This window comes from Sitophilus oryzae, unplaced genomic scaffold, assembly GCF_002938485.1.
Source record: "Sitophilus oryzae breed Bouriz unplaced genomic scaffold, Soryzae_2.0 scaffold_1508_pilon_pilon, whole genome shotgun sequence".
NCBI lineage: Eukaryota > Metazoa > Arthropoda > Insecta > Coleoptera > Curculionidae > Sitophilus > Sitophilus oryzae.
The window spans coordinates 2,585,799-2,601,922 of NW_022146179.1; the positions used below are offsets into that span (position 1 = coordinate 2,585,799).

The 16,124-nt window shown below is 34.1% G+C and overlaps 1 protein-coding gene across 7 annotated transcripts in view; it reads right to left on the reverse strand.

Moving 5' to 3' along the window:
- The window catches only part of LOC115878401 (kinesin light chain), a 66,030-nt gene that overhangs the window by 29,856 nt on the left and 20,050 nt on the right, over positions 1-16,124 (reverse strand). For all 7 annotated transcript variants that reach the window (XM_030894900.1, XM_030894902.1, XM_030894899.1 and 4 more), the window contains 4 exons: positions 2,713-2,859; positions 2,244-2,409; positions 2,026-2,141; positions 1,824-1,942 (listed from right to left, as the gene is read on the reverse strand). In XM_030894900.1, coding sequence (XP_030750760.1) covers positions 1,824-1,942; positions 2,026-2,141; positions 2,244-2,409; positions 2,713-2,859 — 548 coding nt within the window. The remainder of the gene's footprint in view (positions 1-1,823; positions 1,943-2,025; positions 2,142-2,243; positions 2,410-2,712; positions 2,860-16,124) is intronic.

Genomic DNA, 16,124 nt, shown 5'->3' on the forward strand with positions numbered 1-16,124 from the left:
ACTTTTGTATGAAACTAAGGATACTACACACTGATTTGTTTGCTGAAATACAGGGCGAAATTGAAAATATTGCATTTTTCGACCCCCTTTGTATCTCGATTATTTAGTAATTTATCGAAAAGGTGCAAACTGAGTGCATAGATTTTTTCACGTAGAATTCAGTAGCGTAACTAGATTTTTTTCTGCGGGCTGTCGTTCTTGAAATATGGCCCAAAGATACTTTGTATATTATTGGCTGTTCCACGCTAGTTTTTGTGTGTAGAATTATTACATAAGTGCATTAAAAATATCAATAACTCTGACAGCGTGTGATCTAAAAAAGCTGCATAAGTTTATTTTCAGTGCAGTTTATTAAGATAACACCACAGCCCGACTGTACTTAACAAGCCGTGAACAACCATTTGGCAACGCCGCAACCGGCAAGAGATTCAGATCGGTTTCTAGCGAGCGCGAATGCGCGACGGGCCGTTTTACCGGATATCGAGACGCGTATTTTTAAATTAATTTAAGGTTTGTTCAAATTTGCCACATAAAAGTAAAAAAAAATGCCACATGTGGCAAATTTGGAAGATACTAGGCACTATATTTAACTTTAGTCTAGTTTTAGTAGGTACCTTTTGCATTGATCCATCTGGCAAGCGATAATCCTCCTCCCTAATAATGTCACTTTCTACAAAATGCTTAGCACAAACCACAGAATATTTTGAGGGTGACCATGCCTCCCTAGAAATATTTCTAAGCCATTGGGCTTTAAGGTTTTCATTTATGGTTTTCATCCTTTAGAAAGGTAAAAACAGATACCGCTGGTTCTCCTGGTGGTCCTTGGCCCATCAAGATAAGTTTTATAATTGGATTTGCACCCAGGCACACAACAAGGAATTGGCATGGTAATTTTTGATTACCACAACTAACTTTCAATAAACTGTTTTAAAAAGCACCACAAGAATTTGCCGCCATTCTTTGAAGAAAGCACTTAACCTCGCTTATAACCCGGCGAATTTTTCACCCACGGATATTTGTTTTTACGCAATGTCTACGGAAAAAAATTGTCCCGGTAACTTACAAATCTCACACAGTAAGACTTTTCACAACTTTAGTCTTTAACTAAACAATATTTTCTTTCAAAAAAGCGGATTTATTTACAAAAACATAACAAAGCAACAGGTCAATGAACGTAAAGCATATGGCTAAACGTGTATCGATCAATCTGAAACCAGTGTTGCCAGATTTCCTTGTTCACGGCTTGTTAAGTAGAGTCAGGCTGTGATAACACTATGAAAAGTTAAAGTCTAGTTAAATTAAATTAAATAAAACGATGATCTTCTAAACTAGGTTTATTTATGCTAAAAAGATAAAAAAAAATATATTTTCGCCTTGTTTATGAAAATAAGTATAGAATATATTATATTTTTAGAAAGCTTACGAAAAGGCAAATAAAGTAAATATATAATATACGGAGTATTCCATTAAAAAAACATATGTTTGGATCATATTTCAAGAATGACAGCTCGCAGGAAAAATCTAGTTACGCCACTGAATTCTACGTGAAAAATCCCATGGGACTCTGTTTTCACCTTTTCGATAAGTTATAAGTTCGAGATATGAAGGGAGTTAAAAAATGCAACATTTTGAATATCGCCCTGTATTTCAGAAAATAAAAGGGCTAGGAGAAATCTGCGTTTAGCATCTTCAGTTTCATAAAAAAGCAAGTTTCACCAATCCACATCTTTGAATCTCTACTCATAAACAAGAAACCCCATAAAACATACAAATACGGAACACTCTGAAATAATAAACTTATAATCCTTTTAAAATAAACTTACCTATATACCAAAGCTAGAATATTCAACATAGTAGCAACGTCTGGATGGTCGTGCCCGCTAGTTTTTTCTAAATCTTCCAAGGCCTGCTTGCATAAAGGAACGGCAACTTCGTATCGGCTCTGTAAGAAAAAAAATATTAACAATGTTCATATGAAAAACCTAAGAAAATTTATTAAATAAATAAAACATTTCTAATACAAACCTGAGACGCATATTGAATAACCAAATTGTGCAATGTCCTTAAACGGGCTGGTATTTCATAACCGGCATTGACCTGTTGTGAAAGATTAAGTTGGTTTTGCGGCGTAGGTGACAGATCTGCAACAAAATAATCTAAGTTTGTACGTTTTCTTAATTTTAAAGTAAAATAAAAGATAATTATTACTGTTAAATATTAGTTTGAACAGAGATTGTACTTACTGTTTCTATCGTCATCTTGATCATCTGGAAACAAGTCAACAACAGGATCTGATTTCTCCTGACTTCTGCCTTCGCCTCCTTGGCCTTCTTCTTGATCTTGGTCGTATTTGCGCACTAAGCTCATGAACTCTAGGTGATTTTTCTCTTCTTCAAGTTGCGCAACAGCCTAAAGAAGAATTCCGAGAATAACAATGCCAGTATACCCTTCTGGATATACTGTCACTAAAACAATCATTTCAAATTCAAATACCCCTCTTCTTTTGTGTACAAAAACTATGTGTGCGAAGACTAAACATTTAAGAGGTTTCTTTTAAAATGCCATTATGTTTTAGTAGCAGTTTATTCAACAAATAACTGGATATAAAAGGATAAAAAAACAAATAAACGAAGTATTATGGCACCATAGTTGTAGATGAAAGTAAGGTATTTATAATACAATAACAATCGCAAACAAGTTTTCAAACTGTACCTGTTCACTGGCTTGTAGTCTCTGTTGTGTTGAGGCTAATTCGTCCCGAAGCCATGCGTTCTCTTGGCAGAGACGGCGGACTTGAGCGCGTAACTTTTGTTTCTCTGCCTCGACCATTTGAAGGTGGGATGCCAGGTGCATGATAACCTAAAAAACAAGACAAACATTAGTCATATAATTTTTTAAAAACCTTGTTTTTTGTATTTTTTTTTTTTAATAATGTAATTAGTAATGATATTAAAACAAAGTTACACAATTTATAACTCGGCTGGACCGAATTTAATGATCTCTGATTTGTTGGGTTCTTTTTCGCCCTCAATAGCTGAATAATTATTATTAAAGTATCAGAAAAATTAACGGCGAGGTTCTGAATGAAGCTTAACTTTTTCTACTAGTTGAAAATGCCTACCACTAATTTTGACGTTTTGAATGCTTACGTTGAAATTAGAGGAACAAACTTCTACGCTAGTTGAAACCATTAATTTATTCCACTAATTGCGAGGTTCTGAATGAAGCTTTAACTTTGGAACTCCACCCTCTTTCTCAGTTAATAGCTCACGTCATGCACGCTTAAATTAGCTTAAATAAAAGCTGCATTCAGAAGTCCGAGATGTGATTTATTTCTCATCCCGTTTTGGTTTTTATCTCACATTATTAAGGAAAACGAATTTAAATATCATCAAAAAAATAATATTATTATTTAACTTTTGTTTATTTTGACGCTAGTGATAACAACCCATAAACATTCGAATTACTTAAAGGTATTGTTTAATCGCACTGTATAATTATAATGCGATATTAAAGTGCCCCCCTGTGTCTGAACACATAAAACGGATCATTTAGTCGGTTAATAACGCGACGTAAAACGGCTATAAATTTTACTGGTATGACTAACTGTAAAAATAAAATGGCGTTATTTGGATCCCTTTACGGCATTTATACGGTTTTCTATTACAATTAAATTAAAGGTACAGTGTACTAAAAAAATATTCTTTATTTGTCTAATATAATAAAAAATAATCACTACTGAGAGCAAAATGTCAATTAATATTTTTCTCTATAGTAGACAAGGCGGTATCAATCCTCAATCAACCTCCTCGGGTTGTGCCTCGGGGCTCTGAAAGTCAATTATAAACGGATTACCCAGACTGAAAACTGAATTTTATAGTAATTCATGCAGCTAATCGACCTAAATTGAGTTCATGACTCATTCGATATCTTAATAAAAATTAAGTAGAGATGTCCGTTAAAAAATATCGATACTACAAAATGTACGAAATCGAGCAAAAGTAGCAATTACTTATTATTTAGTTAATATTGCAGCCAACATAAATATATTTTTTTTTATTTCAGGCGCATTTTATTTTTAAAACCCTAAAATAACAAAAGAATTTTAATGAGTAAAATACAATATGATCAAAAAAAAATCGGCATCAGCGATGGCTATGAAATGAAGATCGCTCTCATTTTAAATGTAAAAATATATGGGGAATGTCATCGATCGTCATTTCCAAGCCAACTGGACGCCATTCTTTTTTTGATTATACGGTACTTAGGTCCATTCTTTTCATCAAAATGATCATAGTATTCGAAACAAGAGGTGTTTAAAGGCGGACTCTGACATACAGGGTTCGGCGATAGTGCGGCGTAGCTCCTATAATAAATAACTTAGAAATTATGTATAGATGCCCGACGCACCCTGTATACCAACTACAAATGTCTGTCAAGTACACGAGTCGTCTGAGCGCGCCTTGGAGCAAGAAAAAAATACATATACAGTACGTCGATTCGTTCTGTATCTAAAGGGCGTAAAGTGGCAAACGAAATTCTCTGTTAGCCGGCAATCATAGGCGTGCAATAAATATTTTAGATAACATTACTTAATAACTAAAAATTTCAAAAATACCCAATTTTATTTTTTTTTCTTGGTTTTCACGTAAATGAGACATAATCTTCATAAAAATTAAAAAATTAAGAAGAAAAATAATAAAAAAATCAATAAAATCAGGCAACTATTTATTTTACCGATAACGACTGCACTGTTCTCCAAGCTCGGTCTACTTTTGTTTTAATCGGTGTTGCTCGTAAAAAATTAGACGACATAAAAACTTCAATAAAGACTCGAGAAATTTAAAAGTAGCGAGTTAGGAGGGGAGTTAATCACCGCCACCTTACAGATCTGTTGTGTGTTCCCCTTCCCCTATAACTCGTTATAACTCATCATACAGTCTCAGGGCTTTAACAAAAATCAGTATCTGAGACGGCTCCACAGAGGCCAGCTCTCCATCCTCGACATCAGCCGTACCAAAGTTCATGGCACGAACGGTCGTCGTCTCGGCGCGCTCAGTGATAAGGTGTTCTGATGTTTCCCCATTTTCCCCACAGAATGTGCATTTGCCGTTGCTCCTCAGCTTCAGCCTACTGAGGTGTTCGTTGAGGAGACAGTGTCCGGTTAGAAACCCCGTGACAATCCGAAGATTGTTTTTACTCAAATCAAGGAAAATCTTTGATTTTCTCGGTCGTAAGTTCTGAGGAACTTTTTCGAGTGTCTTAGACCGTTGCGAGGATTCCCATTCCAGGTTCCCCAGTTTGGTTTGGTTTGTTTCAGTTAGTGGAGTGTTCGCTCCTTTTCTAGCTATATCATTTGCTTGTTCATTGTATTCTATCCCTTATCTCTGCCCCTTGTATATAGGTAGCGATCTATAAAATATATTGCTCTTTATTATTAAATGTGTGTAGTAGTAAATTGATCATACTCCAATATTGTGTCCGCATTTTTGAGATTCCTTTCATAGACACAGATCCAGTAGACGTATTTTACATACATAATTCTTAAAACTAAACGTTCTCTAACCCAGTATGAGTACATATTATCAAAGTGAAACCTCTGAAGGCGGGTATAAGGGGACAAATAACTCACAATCTTTAAGATGTTTATTTTATTGAAGCATTTAAATTTAAATAAACATCTTAAAGATTGTGAGTTATTTATCCCCTTATACCCGCCTTCAGAGGTTTTACTTTGATTTACATAATTCTAACTTTACATAAATCTAAGCGCTTCGCGTACTGTTCCACATCTTCCATAAAAAATCAATATAGTAGACTTTGAAAAAAAACGTGATAGTTTAGAAACGAAAAATTAACAAACGAACATTGCAATCAAATATTGCCAATTGTCAGAAAACAGTCTCCTATTTTTATTAACCGTATACTTAAGTTTAAATGTCGATAATCATCAGGAATAAAAAATGTCGAGAGTGAAAAATTTCGATATCTTCGGACGGTCTCTAATCGATGTTCTATTTCCTTCAAGCAGATACCCAGTCACTCATTCATTGATATTTCTTTTCCTTCTTTGTCTTCTCGACAAAAAGACGACGAGGAATCCTATTTCATAAAGCTTCGTTTTGCATAATCAGTCATCTTTTTTCATTGCATTTCGATAGAACGGGAGGGACAGACGAAAAATAGGGATCCTCGCAACTCTCATTGATCGTGCCTGGATGACTCATAGTAGACGACTGTTGCGACGTTGCCAGTGCAATTTTTTAAATATTTTTTTATTATGTAAGCCTCCTTGAAGATTTCTTATTTGAATTATAACATTATGAAATACGACCTGTTTTACATTACATTATTTCTCTGAAGAGGCGTTCAAACAGAATAAATACCGTATGATCGAAAAAAAAACGGCGTCAAAGACGATTTGGGAATAACAATAATTATTGATGATAATTTTGGCGATAATTTAGGCACATTGTTAAAGTAAGGGCCATTAAAAATAAAGAAGAGTACGGGCCAAGTAAATGCAATCTAGGGCTCGACCTTGCCAAAATTATCATCGATTGACATTCCCCAGTCGACTTTGACGCCATTTTTTCGATTGTATGGTATTTTCTATTAAAATATATTATCATCACTCAATGTTAAAAAGAACCTAAGTTTTAAGCTCTATTTGTTTTTATAATCAAATATGCAAATAAACGGTAATAAATCATATCTAGAACAACAGTATAATTAACAAAAAGAGAAAGCTTAAAATAGTACTTCCCATGTCATAGATGGGACGACCCGCCAAAATTAAAAATTATGTTTACAATCATTTATTTAAATTGGTAAGAGTAAAAACAAGATACAAACTTAATTCAAATTAAAAAAATCAATGTTCTTAAAAGTGATGTATATTTTTTTAAAGAATGCTGCTCCCTAAAACGTATTTTTAAACTTTAATATGGTTTAACAGAACAGTTAAATAAAAAAAAACATTATATTGAGTAATAAAATAATATTGTTTTTCTGTAATTTATAAATAATATTACAATAAAACCCTTATGAAATTATACATACGGAGTGATCAACAATGATTGAAATAGTTGGCTATTCTGATTTTGCTCGTTTGGTTTTGGTGAACCACTTTTGGGAAACACCCGGTATATTATGATTGTGGGCCTAGAAAAATAATACCTTCTCTATAAATAAATAATATCGGAGAAAAAAATCAATCGCAGTTTACTATAAAATGCTTCAATAGAACACAAAATTACATTCACAACAATATCGCAAATCGCAACTCCTAAAAATAAAAAGGAAATACCACCTCTGCAACTCCCAGTCGATGATATGCCAAGAACGTACAACTTTGAGAAACATCTCAATGTAGTATTGAGCAATAAAAAGGATTGGAAGAGAAACGTCTGCCCAGCAGTTAAAAGACCATACCATAACTTGGTATACTGATGCTTCCAAAACCAATGCGGGAACAGGGATCGGAGTATTTGGGTCGAGAACTAAATACTCCGAACCAATGGGCACCTCTAGCATCCTACAGGCAGAAATCTACGCTATCGAAAGATGCGTACAACTTATCTTATATAGGAACTATCGGAAGCAAGAAATAGCCATCTTATCTGATAGTCAAGCAGCGTTAAAAGCGATCAATTCAGTATCAATCAATTCGAAATTGGTCAAAGAATGCATAGAGAAGCTGAATAAATTAGGCAAAGAAAACAAAGTCCTCCTACTCTGGGTGCCTGCTCACCAAGGGATAGAAGGCAATGAAAAAGGAGCGAACACTCCACTAACTGGACCAGAACCGTTTTGCTTTCCAAGTGGTAATCAACTCAAAGCGAAACTGAAGAACTTGGAAGACTTCATCCGCAACCTGGAATGGGAATCTTGCAACGGTTTAAGACACTCGAAGAAGTTTCTGAGGGCTTTACGAACAAGAAAAATCAAAGATCTTCCTGGATTTAAGTAAGAACAATCTTCGGATTGTCACGGGGTTTTTAACAGGACACTGTCTCCTCAATGAACACCTCAGTAGATTGAAACTAAGGAGAAACGGCGAATGCAGATTCTGTGGGGAAAATGGGGAAACACCAGTACACCTCATCACTGAGTGCGCCGAGACGACAACCATTCGTGCCATGAACTTTGGTACGACTGATATTGGAGATGGAGAACTACCCTCTATAAAACCGTCCCAGATACTGGCTTTTGTCAAAGCCCTGGGACTGTATGATGAGTTATAACTCAAGAAAGGGGGACACAATAGATCTGTAAGGTCGCAATGATTAACCCCCCCCCCACTCATTCTAAATTCTAAAAAAAATCTAAACTCCTAAAAATTCAAACTCGCAGATAGAAATCACGGTTTCCAAAATCTCAATCGCATCAAAATCGCAAATGCCAACAAAACCGTAAATCGCAACAAAGTCGCAAATCGCAGCTATAGTAATACTGGTTGCTTAAATTGAAACTCGTAAATAGAAAAAATCGCAATCGCACTTTCCTATGAGAGCCAACCGCTGCGATTGAATCGCAGTTTACGATTTCTTGCTCATCTCTAATAATAATCCCTTTTAACCCACATAGTAAAACATCGGTAACACGTTCCCTAACATGTTTACTAATTTGCTCTGTGTGAGTTACGGAAGCTGGTCTGCCACAATAATTACTCTATCCTGTCTAATTAAATCTGCGCTTCATGGAAGTATACCTACATTTAAATAACATGATCAATATAATGTGCTCTGTGGTCTACTAGTAAATATTTTTACTTAATTGGCAAAGAGATTATCAAAAAACTTCCTATTTTACACCTATCTTTATTTATGGGTATTTGTATCAGTAAAAAATAGTTTATCACTTGGCAGTAATCTTTAATGTAGGTCAGTTCGTTCATGATAATTAATAAATCAATAGAACACCTACCATATATCGTAGAAATAAGGTATAATTAAATGTAAAATGTCATATCTCTATATTTAACTATTTATTGACGTTACAATCAGTGTGCATGAGTAGAGGGTAGTGTATATAATATTTTATATGATCCCGATAATTCGTGGTGACCGTGGTAGCCGTTGTCCTGCGGCAAATGTGTCGCACCGCTGATCCCAAAGTACCCGGTTCGATCCCCGACTACGGCCGTTTTATTTATTTGAAAAAAAATACAGCGACCAATAATAGAGCTAACAACTCATGGCAGGCAACGGCAAACAACCTTGAGTACAGGTAATTACTTAGTCCAACGCCCAACCTGTCCAACGACAAAATCCTCGACCGGTCGATCGCGATCGACTGATGGGCCACCTCTGATAAAGATGTTACGCACAATACTCGAATTCGGGTAATGCCCGAAAAAAATGCACAGAATTAGTTTTGAGCAAAAAATATTTCCCAAACCGGAAATTGTGCATTTAAACGGGTATTGCGCCTTACAAAATAGTCAAAACTAGTATTGTGCATTTTGAATTGCGCAAAACTAGTTTGGTGCATTTCAAAATGTCCAATACTAGTTTTGCTTTTCCTATTTGATCAATAACGCCCTAACACAAAGGATGGATTGTTTCTGAATGTGTTTGATTCAAATATGATTAAACTGACAATAAAATACTTAAAAAAATAAAACTTTATTCATAAATATTTTATAAATGGATAAATAAATACATAATAATATAGGTACCTATATGAATATTTATACAGTAGCATATTATTTATTAGAACAGGAACTTGAATGGTGGCACTTCGAGTTGCACGCTCTATTAATACATTTTTTTGTACACATGCATTTTATACACAGTCAATATCGTTAGGTATGTTACTGTTTTTTAGCCATCATCAATCGACTTACTTGAATTTCGAACTCGGCTTCCATTTTTTCTTGCATTTTTATATTTTATTTTACCAAGTATTGCGTATTTCCACCCACAACAAAATCAAAATAAGAATCCTTTAAAACCTAAACAAATTGCTAACCCTATTTTTTGCCGTCTTATTTAAAGAAAACGAGCATAACTAGTATTGGTCATTTTGAAATGCACCAAACTAGTTTTGCACAATTTAAAATGCACAAGACTAGTTTCTGCTATTTTGTAATGCGCAATACTTGTTTAAATGTACAATTTCGAGTTTGGGAAACCTAGTTCTGTGCATTTTCGGGTACTACCCGAATTCGAGTATTGTGCGTAACATAGACATTATTTGAAGCGTCAAGTTGCAAAACCCGTCTTATCCCAAAAACGATATTATGCAAAAACTGTTTAAGCAAAAAAATGTTTGAAGCATTATTTTACAAAAAACGTGTCCATTGAGTGGAATCACTCTTTTGTGTCTCGTTTTTTAGAAATAAAAATTAATAATTAATTTTAAAAGAGAAAAAACACAAAAATTATATTAATAAGGCGGGTTTTGTTGCAGTATGATGCATATTGCGGCTTTTGCTAGAGCAAAATATTTGCATCCTAACTTGATTTATTAGATATGCTATTTTATTAAAATTTGGTGAGGATTTGAAATGGATAAGACGTCAGTAGTAATATTATGCTTGTGTAAAAAGTCTATGAAAAAATGCGGGATTTGCAACAATAAAGAAAATAAAAAGCAAATATAAGTGGATAAGACTAATTGTGCTGCAGTAACGTAATTTGTAGTGAATTTTATATAGGAATAGGCGATTTTTGCTGCAGTTTGGAGCAATGTCTATTCAGGGTCCACTGTTAATATATCTCATTAGTCTATTTTATATACAAATTGATAAGGCGTGTTATGCATCTTGATGCCTTATTTATAAACACTTTTTACACACAGTTTTTGCAATACGAATTTCCAAGTTTTCAGTTCCCAGAGGAAAAAAACAACTGTTTCATTATGTCTTTTATAAAATAACGTAATAAACAAACGAATAAAAATGTGTTTATTCGTTGGAGCCTACTTGATTGTTGTGACCCTACTTTTAGGAAATATATGGGACAGTGGTTAAAGCTTGTTTACGAACTTCAGAAGATATTGAACATAATCATGCCAAAAGCACACAAAGCACTTTCGACGACCAAGGGTCTAAGAATATATTTGATCTAAGTTTAGATATGTGTTCGGAGCGGTTTTACGTAAAGCCGCTCTAGAAAAGTATTCTTGCGTGACGGCAATCAATATTAGATGGTCGGCCATATTAAAATTGTATTAAAATTAAGCGTTTAGAAACACGAACACTTGCACACGTTTTCTTTTCTGTTTTAATTCAAATATACCGGGTGCGTCTCAAAAGTGGCTCACCCCTATAACTTTTTTATTTTTTTCAGATAAAAAAAAACGAGATTTGGTATGTTATTATATGACATAAATTAGGATTGATTGACGCATTCAATTGTTTTAGTCACTTCCTGTTTCACCGAAAATGACTAAACATTAAAATGGCACCCACTGTATATTTTTACTTTATTCGTTAAAAATGCCACTGTAAATAGAATGACATATGTCAATTTTTGATATTTCCGCATTGAAAAAATCGCGTTTTAATTTTCAATGTAGAGTGCCATGGCTGTGCCAAAAACACTATTTTTTAATCAAGGAGCCTTGAAAAAATAGATTTGGTCGTCCAATGTTTTTCGTGTTTTACCCTGGCCAGTTAAAAGATGCTCAAATCGTATTTTTAATAATATCTCAATTTTTTCAAATAGAACAAGGGTGGCTCATTAGCATATTTGGGAGAAGCATTTTTTACGAATAATTTGCTACAACACACTTGATATTTCGAATCACATTGTCGTTATGAACCGCATGAAAATGTCAAAGGTTGGCATATGATATGTCATTCTATTCAGAATATCATTTTCTATCGAATAAAGTAAAAAAATACTGGGTGTCATTTAAAAATCAACAGTTGCAGTCTTTTCCGGTAAAACAGGAAGTCACCAAAAACAATTGGATACGTCAATCACTTCTAAATTATTTCATACACTAACATACCAAATCTCGTTTTTTTTTGTCTGAAAAATAAAAAAGTTATAGAGGTGAGCCACTTTTGAGACGCATCCGGTATAAAGTAGACGTTTTGCATTCCTACAATCTATCATCATGATAATTTGAAAAAATTCCCATTACGATTGAAAGATTGGCATATACAGAAAATAATTGAATTAAAATGTAAACAAAAATACAGAGACAAATGACCACAACTTCGATTGAATCAAATGACCACGACGACGAAAATAGATTGGTCTCAATCATTCAAAATCATTCGGTCAATCAGTCACCCATACCACTGACAAAAAACTTTCACTTCACTCTTAGGCCATACGAAGTTAGCTAAGTCAGCTATTATAGCAAAGTCTGCAGAACTTTGATTATAGCCAGTAATATATAAATTACTACTTAAAAATTCCTTTTATGCAATCGCATAGCCCACTGCCATAGACACTAGGGTTTATAATACTCTTTGGTATACATACAAGAGTTCTCTATGATAAAATTAGGTTTGTGAAATTAGGAAGTTCAAACTCATTGAAAATTGTGCTTTTATATGCACCCTTTAACGTGTACAACTATCATTAATCTTTTACGAAAATCCAAGTCATTGTTTTTTTGTGCTTTATAATTTCATATCCGATTAAGTTGATTGTAGAAGTTACAGAACACTGATTATAGGATGGATGAGCACAGTTAATAACTATGTTAATGTGTAACCAAACTATTCCAAGGTCCAAGTTTGAAAGTAAGAAATAATTCTTTTTTAAAGGGGTTTTGTATGTAGTGTTATCTAATACACATACACTTTTGTAACTAATTTTTTTAGCCGACCATACCAACAGGTATGGTAGGCTATTAAGATCGACAAAAAAAAACCTTTTTTAATTTCACTCAAAATGGGTGTAAAATGTGTGGTGGGTCAAAATGGTTATTTGGGTCATAAATGACCTAAATACAAAATATTTTTTCTCTCTCATTGTGTCTGTCTGTCCGTCTGTAACACGATAACTCAAAAACCGCTAAACCGATTTTAACCAAATTTGGCACAAAAATACTGTGGCACCCGAGAATCTGGCCATTAGTTTTTGGTGGTGGTGGGGGGTTGGTAAGGGGGTATAGGAGGGGGTTAAAAATTTTAAAAAATTCGTTACTCCAAAATTACAGTAGCTAGCGAAACGCGGTTTTCAATTTAAAATTAGGAATAATATTTGCAATAAAATTTGTAATAACGTCATAATCAACCAAAGTCGCAGTTTTTGAGATAAAAAAAATTGGAAAAATTCCTTTACTTTGAAACTAAAAGAACTGCCTACGAACTTTTTAGTAATTTATATATATAATTAATAATAGTTATTTACAGTACAAGTGTGTTTATGAACATGATTACGAGTGTGAACTAGTGATGGGTTGTTATTTAACTATCTGTTATTTTATAACAATTATTTAGAAATAACATAACGCAACCGTTACTGCTTTTAAAAAATAACAGATATAAAATAACGACACGCAGAGATCGAGTGTTCGTGAAACGAAGTCGGCGCTCTGCACCGCCACGAAATTCGATGCTGCTCGAAGCAATTCCAAAAAACAACTAGTATGGATCATAGAGAAATATAAAATAAAAGAGTTGTCATTTCCATAGTAAAAAGTAGGCAACACGTTTAACGAGGATCGATTGTAGCGCACCCTTGAGCCCTAACTGAACTAATAGAAATATGACAGACGTAATCGGTAAAATAGGTATCTGTATTACCTACCACAAAAAAGGCGGGCAGTTTAAATGTGAATTTAAAATTTTATGTATTTTTAAAAATATTACGAAATTAAACTGCAAAAAACATTTTGACAGAAAATTTATTTTTAAAAACGGAATATTTGAAAAGTATAAACTATTGTACACTTTTTAAATGCTTACAGTTAAATGCTAAATTAAATTTGATAATATAAAACATATGCTGAATTAACCTCGAGGGGTAAACCGCTGATGAATTTCTGTACACTAATGCCAAATAATTTAGTACTAATACCAATAATACCACGAAAATGCCAAAAATGCCAACATCTTGTACACCAAAATACACCAGCGGTTTACCCCTCGATTAACCTATAGTATTATAAAACGTATTTAACAACGCCACTAACAAAGCATATAAGATCGCAGGGTTTGCAATCTATGCTATTATAACAGATTAAGATTTAAATAAGACATCATCAAAAATTAATTCACCTGTAAGTTGGATTTATAAACTCAGCAGTTGAAGTTCAGTTGAGGTAGCAAATGTTCAACACTGTGAAATCAAGGCGCGAATATATAGTCAGTTCGCTTTACGTTCATTGAGTTCAGAGATGGGCAATGTCTTTACATATCAAACTTGCTTTGCATGATACCCTTTCCTGGATCGTGTTCAAATCACATCATCGGCTGAACAAAATATTACATGATGACCGTAAAACACATAGCACAAAACAAAGTTCAAATCATAGAGAAATATAAGGTCTCTGGTTCCTCGGGTAACAAAACTTCCTCCATAATTTCTGTACGCACAAACACAAAACAAACAAACAAAGTGTATGCTACACAAAATAATAACAAAATTCCAAAATTCAAAACATAATTGTAAACAACTGCAAAATACAAATAATTTGCTGTCATGTCACTTGTCAATCTTGTCATGACACGTGACAGGTAGCAGGTGGCGACGCTTTGGAGCCCTAACTGAACTATGCAACATTATGGCCAAGTTAGACAACCTTTCAAACACTCTTTTATTTTAGTTACTTTATGGTATGGATGGAAAACCTATTATTTCGACAACCATCGATAAAAGAGGCGAGATACAACGGACAACGGAGTGGGGTATGCGCTACGGCGCGGCGCGTCGTGTTGGGCTGACAACAGCTTAAAAATAATAGGATATAAAAGAAGCAGCTTTTTTGAAACAGTTGCGGGCATAACGCCTGGCTGTCGAGATAACAGGAGTGGGAAAGGAGCGCTGCTGCATCGGTCGATTGTCGATGGAGGCTCGCAACGGGTTGGAGAATAACGCATCAGTTGTTTTAGCTATGTTGTTTTTTTACCTGTTACGAGCATAACAGAACGGCGTTCGAGATAATCGGAGGTTTGAAACAGGTTGGAGAATAACGCATCAGTTGTTTTAGATACATATTGTTTTTCAACCTGTTACGAGCATAACGGGCGGAGGTCGAGATATTATGGCGCTGTATGTTTCAATACTTTGTTATTAAGTTTCAATATTTAAGTATTTATTTATTCTGAAAAATTTTCAGAATAATATTTTAAGATTTTTTAAAAATGTATACAGGGTGTTTTGAAAAATCTGGTCATTGATTAATCACGATCCTGCTTAAAGCCCTTGACGTAAAAAGCTGATTTTTGGAAAACGGATTGACTTTAGGGTGTAGAGGTGCGATAAGAAGGGATTTTTCGAAACTCAAATTCTAAGGGGGTGAAACCACCCTCAAATATTAGAATATTTTTTATTTAAAAACTGGTGAGTTTTTCGAAAAAACTCTTAAACACGTATATTTTATTTTGTTGTTTTACATATTTTGAGATTTTTACAAAATATATACAGGGTGTTTCATAAAATATGACCACTGAGTAATCACTATTCTGCTTAAACTGCTTGACGTTTAAAGCTGATTTTTGGTAAACGGATTGACTGTGGGGTGTAGAGGTGCGATAAGGAGGGGTTTCTCGAATCTCAAATTCCAAGAGGGTGAAAACGCCCCTCAAATATTACAATATTTATTATTTAAAAAACGGTTAGTCTTTCGGGAAAACGATTGGACACGCATAATTTATTTTGTTTTTTTACATATTTTGAAATTTTTTAAAAAATAATACAGGGTGTTCCAAAAAGTTGAGTAATTGATTAACCACGATTCTGCTTAAACTGCTCGACGTTTAAAGCATATTTTTGGCAAATGTGAGAAAATTTTATCCAGTTTGTATGTTAATGGAAATTCTTGCTTTGCTTTATCATCACCATTACAAATTAATAATTCGATGCGAACGAAGTCGCGGGTACAACTTAACAAGTATAGCTAGAGACGTGAGAAATATAAAATAAGAGACGCCCCCCGATGCGCAGTGGACATCCCACAAATTTGCTTCAATCAGATTTTTCGTAGCGTAA